Source organism: Scyliorhinus torazame, chromosome 2, assembly GCF_047496885.1.
Source record: "Scyliorhinus torazame isolate Kashiwa2021f chromosome 2, sScyTor2.1, whole genome shotgun sequence".
Taxonomy (NCBI): Eukaryota; Metazoa; Chordata; class Chondrichthyes; order Carcharhiniformes; family Scyliorhinidae; genus Scyliorhinus; species Scyliorhinus torazame.
Window position 1 is genome coordinate 71,860,374 of NC_092708.1, and position 14,085 is coordinate 71,874,458.

The 14,085-nt window shown below is 51.1% G+C and overlaps 1 protein-coding gene across 1 annotated transcript in view; it reads left to right on the forward strand.

Moving 5' to 3' along the window:
- Window positions 1-14,085, forward strand: part of LOC140388484 (transmembrane protein 163a-like) — a 347,952-nt gene that overhangs the window by 323,035 nt on the left and 10,832 nt on the right. The window contains exon 6 of the mRNA XM_072472760.1: window positions 2,071-2,182. Within this exon, the coding sequence (XP_072328861.1) occupies window positions 2,071-2,182 (112 nt within the window). The remainder of the gene's footprint in view (window positions 1-2,070; window positions 2,183-14,085) is intronic.

Consider the following 14,085-nt stretch of genomic DNA (forward strand, 5'->3'; position numbering starts at 1 on the left):
GGGCCGAAGGGCCTGTACTGCGCTGTAATGTTCTATGTTCTATAGTTCTGGGAACCACACTTTAGGATGGGTCTGAAGGCTTTAGGGAGGATGAAGAGAAGGTTTCTGAGAATGGTTCCAGGGATAATGGACTTCAGTTACATGGATGGATTTAAGAATCATAGAATTTACAATGCAGAAGGAGACCATTTGGCCCATCGAGTCTGCACCAGCCCTTGGAAAGAGCACCCCATTCAAGCCCACACCTCCACCCTATCCCCGTAACCCAGTAACTCCACCCAACCTTTTTGGACACTAAGGGCAATTTAGCTCGGCCAATCCACCTGACCTGCACATCTTTGGACTGTGGGAGGAAACTGGAGCTTCCGGGGGAAACCCACGCAGACACGGGAGAACGTGCAGACTCCGCACAGACAGTGATCCAAGTGGGAATCAAACTTGGGGCTCTGGCGCTATGAAGCAACTGTGCTAACCACTGTGCCACCCAGAAGCTGGGGTTGTCCTATGAGAAGAGAGGATTGAGAGAAGATTTGCTATATATGTCCAAAATCATGATGCCTGGACAGAGTAGATATTAATCACATTGCTGTTCCCGCTGAGAAAAAGGTCAAGAATGAGAGGACACATATTTATGGTGAATGGTAAAAAAAACAGTTGCAACATGCAAAAGAACCTTTTTACACAGTGAGCTGTGAGGATCTAAAATGCACCGCCTGAGTGCTCAAATTTAATCATGACTTTTAAAAGTGACTTAGATAAACAGCTGACGAGAAACCTTCTCATGGCTACTGGGACAGGGCAGGGGAAAAAGACTAGTTGAGTTGATCTTGTAGAGAACCAATGGGCTGAATGACCCTCCTTCTATGTTGTAACCATTCTATGACTCTATGGGCTGAATTTTACAGCCTGTCACCAGGTGTGTTTCCGGCAAAGGGGCAAGTAAAATATGTTGGGGGCCCAGCCCACCCTCGACGTGTTCCCCATACATTCAGGAGTGGGTAAGTTGACCACTAGGCTCTCTGCACTTAGGCCTATTGAGGAAAATGCTGGCAGTGTCAGGTGGGTCAGAGTGCAAAGATCATTTTTGAAGTGGCTTTTTTGAAAGGGTGTGAATGAAGCGGAGGGGGGGGGGGGGACGGGACAGGGAGGAGAACACCCCCCTCTGTTCCACTCTTGGCTTCCCTACCCCTCACCACCCTAAAATCCCAGGACCTATCTGTCTCTGGCCACCATAATCATCTTCATGGCGATTCCTTGCAATTCCAGCAGTGCCTACTTCTGGGTTTTGGGGGTTGGGGGGGAGGGGGTGGCGGAGGTCAGACCCTCGGCCTGTTTAGTCTGTCCCAAGCATGTTGTTGCTGCAGGGCAGTCTTATAAACTGCAGTCTGTTTAGAACCATTTTTCCTTTTGGGGTGTAGTGAGGGACCACTGAGGAAGGTGAAGGGGTGAGCAGTCCTTGTCCCCATAAAATGCAGACCTATGATTCTATCAATAATGGCAATAGGTATTTTAGGTTTCCAGTTGTCTCTTTGATTTACTTGACTATACTGCTCGTCTCTTGGCAATCCAAGATGCTCATTTAGATGGGGATTATTTCTACTTACCTGAGATTGTGTAGAGTTCAGAAAAAGATTTGGAAGACCTCAAAAATGGGCTTCTGCATACGCATGAGTGTTTCCCATTTCCCCAAATTCCCCATTTCCCCAATTCCCAGTTTACCTTGGATTGCTCTTCATTTCTTGCAACGTTGAAAGCAGTATTATTTTGGTTCTTAAAATGTAATCGGCATGCGTTTTGCTTTTTGACAGAAGTCCAGGTTTTAAAGAATACATTTTACGCATGTTTTAAACAGTGACAGCTGAAGGCAAAAGCCACCTGGACTGAAGTGGTTGTCACAAGCCTTACATTTTTGTTTCTGGTTAATGACACCATTCTACGATATAAATGTTGTTGTTGATAGAAACAAATGCCTCTGGATTTTCAGTGACATTCTCGTAATGGGTCTGAATGTAAACAAGTTACATATTGGTGCAATTGGCTATTACACTGAAACATGTATTCTTCTTTTAGGACAATTTCCTTTTTAGCGTTTCCATCATTAGTGGAATACTCTGCAGTATATTGTCTGTGGTCAAGTTTATGCTTGGTAGAGTCCTCACAAGCAAAGCCCTGATAACTGATGGTGAGTATTAACACTTGATTGATATAATTTTCTGATATATGGTGAACTAAAATGTTTTACAGCAAAATAATCAGAATTCCATGGGAGCAGTAAGGTAAGGTTACGGTGCACTGGAAATTAATGCAGCCAATAAACATCATGACTGAAAGTATATGGAAGGAATCGTAAGAAATTATAGCACAGAATACCACTTGTTTCATCTCACTTGTGCCAGTGGCAGCTCCTGGTTTATTCCCGTTTTCCAGAACTTTTTATATTCATTCCTTTTGAATACCTGCTGTTAATAAAAGTAATTCAATTCTTTACATAAATCACAATCGAGGAAGGACTAAAACATTTCCAAATGCTACCCAGAATTTCAGCATTATAATTTTAAACTGTGCAATAAGATCTTACATTCATGTCGAGCCTTTGAAGTAGGAAAATGTTCTCAGGCACTTCACAGAAGAGTAATCAGATATAATCCTGCAAACAATAGATCGACCCAACCCTTCAAGCTCCACCTGTCTATCCTCTATCTAACAGTCTGCAGAACGTGCAATGGATTTATCAGCCATCTCAGAACTCATCGAATGTGGGAGCAAAGTCATGATCAGTTTTGCGGGACTGTCCAAGAGAGAATCAGATATATATTGACACCGAGCCAAAGGAGAAATTGAAATGTATTACTGCATATTGGGTCAGTCGAGTGTTTTAATGGAGTGAGTATGGGGAGATGTGGTGAGGCTTAGGGATGGAATTCTAGAGTCTGGACAGCTAAATCCACAGCCACTGATGTTGGGGCAAAGGATGTCAGGGATGGACAAGAGGCCAGAATTGAAGAATTGCAGAGTTTTTCAAGTCCACGTTTTTAGTAACAAAGGTTGGCAGATGACACTTTTGTCATTTTCAAATTCCCTTGCTAAAGATGTGAATACAATGAGATCAATACTTCTACAAAGACAAGCATTTTCAGACCACAGGAAGTTTAAAGTCTCAACAGGTTTGATAGCATCCTCTTCATAGGATAGGCATTTTTTAGGTTGACCCAGACAGAACAATTGTACAGTGCAACAGGAAGTGCATGTGGAATTTTAGGGGAGGAGGGCATTCAGGCTTATGAAGGGGAAGGCAACTACAGGATGTCGGAGGCTATAAATGATAGCTAGGGCTCAACACTTCCTAGCTGTCAGAAATATCTGATTAATTAATCTATTAGTTGATGAAGAACTGCTGCCGCACTATATTAATAATCCTTCCAACTGCCTCCACTCATCCTTGCAAATATGCAACACCCGAAACAAAATAAAATCTGCTGCCAATAAGACAACTAAGTTCACCTCAGAGAGCAATGTATGAAGCTGTTATAGGACACAAGTGCCAGCATATTCTATTGCATGTCCTAGCATGCTTTCTGTTTGTTTTACCCTTTGCTGCCCAAGTGCAGTGATTAGTGCCTATACTGCTGCTTTTATGAAGTGTTATGACGGTGACTGGAGCAATGTCAATGCAGCAGCTGGCCCTTATGGTCAGTGGTTAGCTGAGGGTGCTGGCCGCTGACCACAAAGCATGTCCTGCTGAAAGATCAAACCATTTATTTGGCAAGAATGTCACCTTCATTACTATGCAGCAGAACAACACTGATTGCAGTGTTCGTTACTGGGGAATTCGCACAGTGGAGCTGGAGTGCTGACATTTGGCTGTCCAAGCAGCCAATCATATTAAAGGATTTTCATAGACTCCCAAATTGGAAACTTAAAAAATAAATAACATTAGTTTTAGTAAAAATAAAACTAATTTTATTTTTTCTTGGAGTAAATTAAAAATTGGGACACGCACAACGGAGTGAAGGAAAACCCAAGCTATTCTGAAATAATTTTGAAAAATAACAGGCGGGATTCTCCGGAAAGATTTCTAAGTGTGGCAGCAAGCGGGAACTGCCGGGAGCTTCCACCGCTCGGCCCAGTGAGGCCGGCAACATTATTCAATGTTAATTGGTCCACTTAACAAAGTATCATGGGCGTCTTGCCGCAAATGAAAGCTCGCCAGCCGATTTGCCGGCACTGCATTAGCAAGCCCTTCGCTAACAAGGTCGAGCAGCACTTCAACAGCTCTTGCACAGCCAACATCCAGTCAGCTCGCAACAATGGCGCCCAGAAGACGGGGCCCAGGATTTGGGGATGCTGACCTGTGGTAGGCTCCTAGACGCAGTGGAGACCAGGAGGGATATCCTGTTCCCCCAAGGGCCCCAGAGTGTCAGCCACAGGGCAGTCAGCGCTGCCTCGGACGAGGTGGCAGCGGCTGTGAGCACTGGGAGCATGACCAGGAACACTGACCTCCAGTGCCGGAAAAAGGTCAACGACCTACACCGGGCAGCATGAGTAAGTCAACCCCAATGCACCCCCCCACCCGACTTTTCCTCCCCCACGCGAGCGTCCACCCCCCCCAACTCTCCATGTGAACCCCAACCTTCCCACAAACCCCCCTCTCCCTTTAACCCCCCCATTCCTTCCTTCACAACCCCCCTCCCACCACTGTGAACGAAGCGTGGGGCTAATGATGCCCGCTCGGTGTCCTCTCAGGAAATGCTCTCCCACAACCTTCGTGAGAGGGCCCAGACTGGCGGAGGGGTGCAAGACACAAAAACCCTCATGTCCTTTGAGGAGCGGGCAGTGGAGGTGACTGGGGTGGCCGAGGACAGGCGGTCACCAACGAGGAGGCTGGCGGACACTGCAGGGGTGAGGATACACCGGGTTCCACCCGGAGGACATAGAACATAGAAAATACAGCACAGAACAGGCCCTTCGGCCCACGATGTTGTGCCGAACCTTTGTCCTAGATTAATCATAGATTATCATTGAATTTACAGTGCAGAAGGAGGCCATTCGGCCCTTTGAGTCTGCACCGGCTCTTGGAAAGAGCACCCTACCCAAACTCAACACCTTCACCCAACACCAAGGGCAATTTGGACATTAAGGGCAATTTATCATTGGCCAATTCACCTAACCTGCACATCTTTGGATTGTGGGAGGAAACCGGAGCACCCGGAGGAAACCCACGCAGACACGGGGAGGACGTGCAGACTCCGCACAGTCAGTGACCCAAGCCGGAATCGAACCTGGGACCCTGGAGCTGTGAAGCAATTGTGCTATCCACAATGCTACCGTGCTGCCCTTGAGAACAAATAAATCTACACTATATCATTTAACCGTAATCCGTGTACCTATCCAATAGCTGCTTGAAGGTCCCTAATGTTTCCGACTCAACTACTTCCACAGGCAGTGCATTCCATGCCCCCACTACTCTCTGGGTAAAGAACCTACCTCTGATATCCCTCCTATATCTTCCACCTTTCACCTTAAATTTATGTCCCCTTGTAATGGTTTGTTCCACCCGGGGAAAAAGTCTCTGACTGTCTACTCTATCTATTCCCCTGATCATCTTATAAACCTCTATCAAGTCGCCCCTCATCCTTCTCCGTTCTAATGAGAAAAGGCCTAGCACCCTCAACCTTTCCTCGTAAGACCTACTCTCCATTCCAGGCAACATCCTGGTAAATCTTCTTTGCACCTTTTCCAAAGCTTCCACATCCTTCCTAAAATGAGGCGACCAGAACTGTACACAGTACTCCAAATGTGGCCTTACCAAAGTTTTGTACAGCTGCATCATCACCTCACGGCTCTTAAATTCAATCCCTCTGTTAATGAACGCGAGCACACCATAGGCCTTCTTCACAGCTCTATCCACTTGAGTGGCAACTTTCAAAGATGTATGAACATAGACCCCAAGATCTCTCTGCTCCTCCACATTGCCAAGAACTCTACCGTTAACCCTGTATTCCGCATTCATATTTGTCCTTCCAAAATGGACAACCTCACACTTTTCAGGGTTAAACTCCATCTGCCACTTCTCAGCCCAGCTCTGCATCCTATCTATGTCTCTTTGCAGCCGACAACAGCCCTCCTTACTTTCCACAACTCCACCAATCTTCGTATCATCTGCAAATTTACTGACCCACCCTTCAACTCCCTCATCCAAGTCATGAATGAAAATCACAAACAGCAGAGGACCCAGAACTGATCCCTGCGGTACGCCACTGGTAACTGGGATCCAGGCTGAATATTTGCCATCCACCACCACTCTCTGACTTCTATCGGTTAGCCAGTTCGTTATCCAACTGGCCAAATTTCCCACTATCCCATGCCTCCTTACTTTCTGCATAAGCCTACCATGGGGAACTTTATCAAATGCCTTACTAAAATCCATGTACACTACATCCACTGCTTTACCTTCATCCACATGCTTGGTCACCTCCTCAAAGAATTCAATAAGATTTGTAAGGCAAGACCTACCCCTCACAAATCCGTGCTGACTATCCCTAATCAAGCAGTGTCTTTCCAGATGCTCAGAAATCCTATCCTTCAGTACCCTTTCCATTACTTTGCCTACCACCGAAGTAAGACTAACTGGCCTGTAATTCCCAGGGTTATCCCTAGTCCCTTTTTTGAACAGGGGCACGACATTCGCCACTCTCCAATCCCCTGGTACCACCCCTGTTGACAGTGAGGACGAAAAGATCATTGCCAACGGCTCTGCAATTTCATCTCTTGCTTCCCATAGAATCCTTGGATATATCCCGTCAGGCCCGGAGGACATTTCAAATGTGAGTCGTTATTGCCTTACTGACTGGCCCATCCCTTCCACTGACCACATGTCCATTCTCCCGCAGGTCCTCCAGCGGATGGCACCAGCCCATCCCGGGTGACACCCTCTCCTGCCTCCCAGGAAAAGACCTCGGAGGAGAGCTCCGGGGAATCATAGAATCATAGAATTTACAATGCAGAAGGAGGACATTCGGCCCATCGAGTCTGCACTGGCCCTTGGAAAGAACACCCTACCTAAGCCCACACCTTCACCCTATCCCCACACCTCCACCCTATTCCCGTAACCCCACTTAACCTAACCTTTTTGGACACCAAGGGCAATTTAGCATAGCCAATCCACCTAACCTGCACATCTTTGGACTGTGGGAGGAAACCGGAGCTGCCGGAGGAAACCCACACAGACACGGGGAAGACGTGCAGACTCCGCAGATTCCCCAAGCCGGGAATCGAACCTGGGACCCTGGAATTGTGAAGCAACTGTGCTAAGCACTATGCTGTCGTGCTGCCCGACACGATCGAGGCGTCACAGCTGTCTTCCCCAACCTCCTCCAGCGCAGATACACGCACCTCAGTGGGAAATGTAAGTGGTCAGGCTTCTGGGGCACAACCTGGTGAGCACCACACTGCTGATGATGTCCATCAGGTGGAGGGAGGAACCTCCAGGCACGACAGCGGTCGGAGGTCTGCTGGATCCGAGGATCCAGCTGGGTCCCAGACTGATGCTGAGCCTGTGGAAGGTGTAATCCCGGAGCTGATGGAGACATTAGGGTGTGGTCATGACATGAAGAGGGAGATGTCAGGGACATTCCAGCAGGTCCACAGCCAATTGGAGGAGTCCCAGAGGCTACGGTCGCAGGAAATGTCACCGGCAATGCGTGGCACCGAGACCAACACTGCTAGGGTGCCAACCGCAGTGGAGAGCCTGGTGCACAACATCGGCACCATGAGTGGAGGTGTCCAAGGCATTGCGCAGTCTGTCATGGCCATGACTGACGATCTCGACAGAATGTCTGCCTCGCTGGGGGATGTCACCCAGTACCAGGGGATGTCCCGTTCTGTGGGAATGTCCCGTTCTCAGATGGGCATGGCCGAGGCGCTACGGAGCTTGTCCCAATCGCTGATGGACATTGCCAAGGCACTGCAGAGCATGGCCCAATCACTGAAGAGCATTGTCGGGGGAGTCGACACGAAGGTGCAGACCATAGTGAGCCGCCAGGGCTGGCAGAGCAGATGATGCAGCGGCAGCCGGGGCTCGAACCAGCTGCCACTCCGTCTCATGGTGAACCCTAAGGCCGTATGTGCACCGAGCAGGAGGAGGAGACCCCAACCCGGACCCGTCCCATGGAGTGGCAACGGTGGCCACCAGCTCCCTAGTGTTCCACCCCTCTGATGAGGCCGAGTCTTGAAGTCAGCACACGGGACAGGCAGGTATGGCTACCGACAAGTTAGCCGAGGCCCTCTGACCCCAGAGGATGCGCGCCAGGGGCATCGAAGGCCACAGGACATGGTAAGTGGCTGGCTCCCTCCAGTTCATAACATCTAAGAACATCTAACCTTCATCCCTTTTCTGAATGTGAATCCCCCTGATGATTCTGCTGAACCCATTCCATCACCTGCTTTTTATTGGTGGGCAGCCTTTGTCTGAGCAAGTATTTATTGCTCCATAATGCCTGTTTTTGGTCAGACAGGATTGAAATGAGACTCAAATTACCATATTTCAACGGCAACAAGGTGGCATGGTGGCGCAGTGGTTAGCACTGCTGCTTCACACCGCTGAGGACCCGAGTTCGATCCCAGCCCCGGTCACTGTCCGTGTGGAGTTTGCACATTCTCCCTGGGTCTCACCCCCACAACCCAAAGACGTGCAGGCGAGGTGGATTGGCCACTCTTTTGAGGCCCACCAACAAAACAGAAGAAAGGACAGAAACTTAGGGACAAAGTGCCTGTTAAGGGCACTGTCCGAATGTAACAAAGATCAACGGAAACTTAAAAACATCAAATGAGAGTTCAGTTAAAGTGGTCAATAAAGCACCCCAACCTCTGCAGTGCAGACCGGGCAGAGAAGACCTTAATGGTGCCTGCGGACACCGGGTTTCGAGGGAGACGCAGCCGGGAATGTAGCCATGAAAGAGGGCCACACAGTCCAGTCGGATACATGCAGAGGAGCACGCTTCCGTCCGCTCCCTCCGAGGGCGCAGAGGAGCACGCTTCCGTCCGCTCCCTCCGAGGGCGCAGAGGAGCACGCTTCCGTCCGCTCCCTCCGAGGGCGCAGAGGAGCACGCTTCCGTCCGCTTCCTCCGAGGGCCAGAGGAGCACGCTTCCGTCCGCTCCCTCCGATGGCACAGAGGAGCACGCTTCCGTCCGCTCCCTCCGAGGGCGCAGAGGAGCACGCTTCCGTCCGCTCCCTCCGAGGGCGCAGAGGAGCACGCTTCCGTCCGCTCCCTCCGAGGGCGCAGAGGAGCACGCTTCCGTCCGCTCCCTCCGAGGGCGCAGAGGAGCACGCTTCCGTCCGCTCCCTCCGAGGGCGCAGAGGAGCACGCTTCCGTCCGCTCCCTCCGAGGGCGCAGAGGAGCACGCTTCCGTCCGCTCCCTCCGAGGGCGCAGAGGAGCACGCGTTCGTCCGCTCCCTCCGAGTGCGCAGAGGAGCACGCTTCCGTCCGCTCCCTCCGAGGGCGCAGAGGAGCAGGCTTCCGTTCGCCCCCTCCGAGGGCGCAGAGGAGCACGCTTCCGTCCGCTTCCTCCGAGGGCGCAGAGGAGCACGCTTCCGTCCGCTCCCTCCGAGGGCGCAGAGGAGCACGCGTTCGTCCGCTCCCTCCGAGTGCGCAGAGGAGCACGCTTCCGTCTGCTCCCTCTGAGCGCGCAGAGGAGCAGGCTTCCGTTCGCCCCCTCCGAGGGCGCAGAGGAGCAGGCTTCCGTTCGCCCCCTCCGAGGGCGCAGAGGAGCACGCTTCCGTCCGCTCCCTCCGAGGGCGCAGAGGGGCAACGCTTCCATCCGCTTCCTCCGAGGGCGCAGAGGAGCACGCTTCCGTCCGCTCCCTCCGAGGGCGCAGAGGAGCACGCTTCCGTCCGCCCCCTCCGAGGGCGCAGAGGAGCACGCTTCCGTCCGCTTCCTCCGAGGGCGCAGAGGAGCACGCTTCCATCCGCTCCCTCCGAGGGCGCAGAGGAGCACGCTTCCGTCCGCTTCCTCCGAGGGCGCAGAGGAGCACGCTTCCGTCTGCTTCCTCCGAGGGCGCAGAGGAGCAGGCTTCCGTCCGCTTCCTCCGAGGGCGCAGAGGAGCACGCTTCCGTCCGCTCCCTCCGAGTGCGCAGAGGAGCACGCTTCCGTCCGCTTCCTCCGAGGGCGCAGAGGAGCATGCTTCCGTCCGCTCCCTCTGAGGGCGCAGAGGAGAATGCTTCCGTCCGCTCCCTCTGAGGGCACAGAGGAGCACGCTTCCGTCTGCTCCCTCCGACGGCGCAGAGGAGCACGCTTCCGTCCGCTCCCTCTGAGGGCGCAGAGGAACACGCTTCCGTCCGCTCCCACCGAGGGCGCAGAGGAGAATGCTTCCGTCCGCTCCCTCTGAGGGCGCAGAAGAGCACGCTTCCGTCTGCTCCCTCTGAGCGCGCAGAGGAGCACGCTTCCGTCCGCTCCCTCTGAGGGCACAGAGGAGCCCGCTTCCGTCTGCTCCCTCTGAGCGCGCAGAGGAGCACACTTCCGTCCGCTCCCTCCAAGGGCGCAGAGGAGCACGCTTCCATCCGCTCCCTCCGAGGGCACAGAGGAGCACGCTTCCGTCCGCTCCCTGTGAGGGCGCAGAGGAGCACGCGTCCGTCCGCTCCCTCCGAGGGCGCAGAGGAGCACGCTTCCGTCCGCTCCCTCTGAGGGCGCAGAGGAGCACGCTTCCATCCGCTCCCTCCGAGGGCACAGAGGAGCGCGTTTCCCTCCACATCCTCTGGGGTCCAGTGAGGAAAGACTTTAGCCAGCGCTGCTTAGTCGCATTTGCGTCTCCCGCCTCTTTAACATAGGCACGGGAAGACTTAATGAGCAGCACCATGTTCAACCACCAGTCGAGGTCTAGCAACGCTCTGTTTCGGCGATCGCGGTTGACATACAGAAAATCCCAGCCAAGAGAAAGTGGCGCCACCTCTGAGCATACCTCCCCCAGTGGTTGGAGGTGTGGTAGGAGGAGCTCTGTAAGGAGGTAGGGTGGGACATTGGAGAGTATGACCCTCTTGGCGGTGGCTTCAAGAGAGTCCATGCCATGTAGGTCCCACCCACCATGAGCCCCTATTCAAGGGCGAGGTGGACCGCCCTCTCGGCCCTCAGGAAAAACATGACCAAATGAGAGGCGGCCACAATGGCCGAGGGGTCGGCGATCCCGGGGGTGAGTGTAGCACGTGACCCACAGTTTATGAGTTAGCAACCGGAAGGGTGGCGGGGCTGTAGGAGTAGTGGATATCGAAGAGGCCACCACTTGGTGACTCTGGACTGTCCCGCCACTGGCATAGGTGGAATGGCCATCAGGGCAAGTGCCTCGCCCACCCCAATTGGCTTTGACTTATTGGAGTTGATTGGAAATAGACAGTGGGGGCAAGAGCGAGATGGGACAATGTACTCTCCCCCTAGGAAGGTATGTAGAGGAATGAGGGTAGGAAGGGAAGAGGGAGCAAGGAACACAGCGGGAGGAGGAGGAGGATAGCGACACAGGAGGGTGGGGCACCTGGGCTGGATTATTGCCTGAGGTGGGAGACTCCTGAGATTTCAGCCCAGAAGGGGACGCTGCGAAAACACAGTCTGTGTTCCTACCCTAGGACAGCCACACCGATGTAAGGAGGTGCTGATTTGCGAGGTCTTCAGCCTGAGTTGGGCTCAGCAAAAACACAGTCTGTACTCCCACCCTGGAACGGCCAGACCGTTGGAATCCGCCGTCATCCCTTCCAAAAGAAGCCGCTGGTGAATGAGGTCTTCAGCCCGGGTGGGGCTCAGCAAATGGAGGAAGGAATGATGGAGGAAGGAAGGCTTTGTCCTTGCCGAAGGCAGATGTTGATGGGAGAACCGGGCCGGGCAGGGCCCTCAGCCCTGGAGGGGCCCTGCAAACAAGCAGTCCAAAGGGCTCTGCTCCCACTTTGGTGTTGAAGTCGCCGCCTTCTTGTCCTTCTTTCCTCCCTTCCCTCACTTCTTTCTCCAGGCAGCACAATAGCAACCAGCACTGGGAACCTGCAGCAAACTGAGCAGGGGTAACAGAGAGAGAGAGAGCAGCAGCAGCCACTCTCCACGACAGCAACAACCTCACAACACCAAAGTCTGCAATGGGAGTGCCTGCTTCAGATTGGCCATGCTAAATTGCCCCTTAATTGGCGAAAAAAAATAATTGGGTAATCTAAATTTATTTTTTTTACGTTTCAATGGCAACAGATGAGTTACCAATTCACCTCACCATCTGGCTGCCTAAAACCCACCAAAGGTTAAACTCAGGGCCATGGTTATGCAACATCATCTGTAGAATTATTCTGAACCGGGAATAAGATGAAACGCTGCCACTACTGCAGCCAGTAAGGCAGTTGGAATGCAATATACAGATGTTATCATGAAAGCAGAAGTAGAGAAGCAGTTGGGTGATATTAGTCTTGGTGTGCAGGGCACAATTTCAGAATTTTCAGGTGACACAAAACTTGGAAGTATTGTGAACTGTGAGGAGGATGGTGGTAGATTTCAAGAGAACATGGACAAGCTGGTCGAATGGCTGGACACGTGGCAGACGACACTTATTGCAGAGAAGTGATACATTTTGGTGAGAAGAACAAGGAATATCAAAATAAAGGGGACACTTCTAAACAGGCTGCAGGAGCAGAGGGGCCTGGGGATATATGTATACAGATCCTTGAAGGTAGCTAGGCAGTTTAATAAAGAAGGTATACACAATCCTGGGCTTAATAAAGGCATAGGATACAGAAACATGGATGCTCTAGTGAATCTTTATAAAGCACAAGTTTGACTCAACTGTGTCTGATTCTGGGAACCTTACTCATTACACAGGGTGCAGTAAATATTTACAAAAATGGATCTGGGGATGAGAGACTTAATTTATGAGGATGGATTAACAGAGCTGAGCTGTTCTCTTCAGAGAAAGTTTAGAAGAGATTTGATCGAGAACTTCAAAACCGTGAGGTATTTGGACAGAGTAGACAGAGAGAAATTCTCCTCATTGGCGGCAAGGTCAAGGACCAGAAGACACTAGTTTAAAGTGATTGGCAAATAAACCCACAGACGAAGTGCCGAGGTAGGATCTGCAGAGCTATGGTGAAAGGTCCTGGAGTGGGACTCGCTGAGTTGCTCTTGCTGAGAACTGATACAGACAAGATGGGATTCATGGCCTCCTGTGCTGCAACCATTCTTTGATTCTATGATTTTATGACTCCAGAGAAGAGCTGTTGGAGAAAAGTACAGTGATCAATGGTATCAATGTCATTATTAATTCTGATGTGGAGATGCCGGCGTTGGACTGGGGTGAGCACAGTACGAAGTCTTACAACAGGCAGGCCTGCGAAATCCTACCAACTGTCCTGGCTTGAGACAATTCACACCTCTTTAACCTGGGGTTACCCCATCTCTGGATCTGTAAAGATTTAATCACCTGCTAATGCTCGCATTCCTAGCATTGTTTGGCATCTTTGAATTTGTCTATATATGTGTTTCTGGAACAGACCTCTTCATTCACCTGAGGAAGGAGCAGCGCTCCGAAAGCTAGTGACATCGAAACAAACCTGTTGGACTTTAACCTGGTGTTGTAAGACTTCGTATTATTAATTCTGATCACAGCACTTTCTGTGATGTGGGTAAGAGATAGGACCGATTTGAAGAGTCTCAATCAAAGCTGGTGTGAAGAGATGAAAATGAAATTGTGAGGCAATGAGCTATGTTTCATGACCTTGAAAAGAAGAGGAAGATTGATAGGAGTTGGAAAGGACAGAAAGGCCGGAACGTTTTTAATGATAGTATTGATAATGCTGAGTTTGAAGGAGGTGGGTTCATACTGATGACAGGGTAGCGTAGATCTGAGGAGATGAAGTTAGGTAGCCAGGGAGCTTTCTCATAGGAAGGGATTGAGGCACTATATGATGGGCTTGATTGAAGGATACAAGATGTGCACTGACCTAACTGGGAGCAGAGTGCTACAGGATATTTGTGGCAAAATGTGTGCATGTTGAGAATGAGGAAACGTATAAGAATAGTGAATTTGTTATGATTTCTAGAAGGGCTGTGCTCTCTAAACATTTATAATTTCAT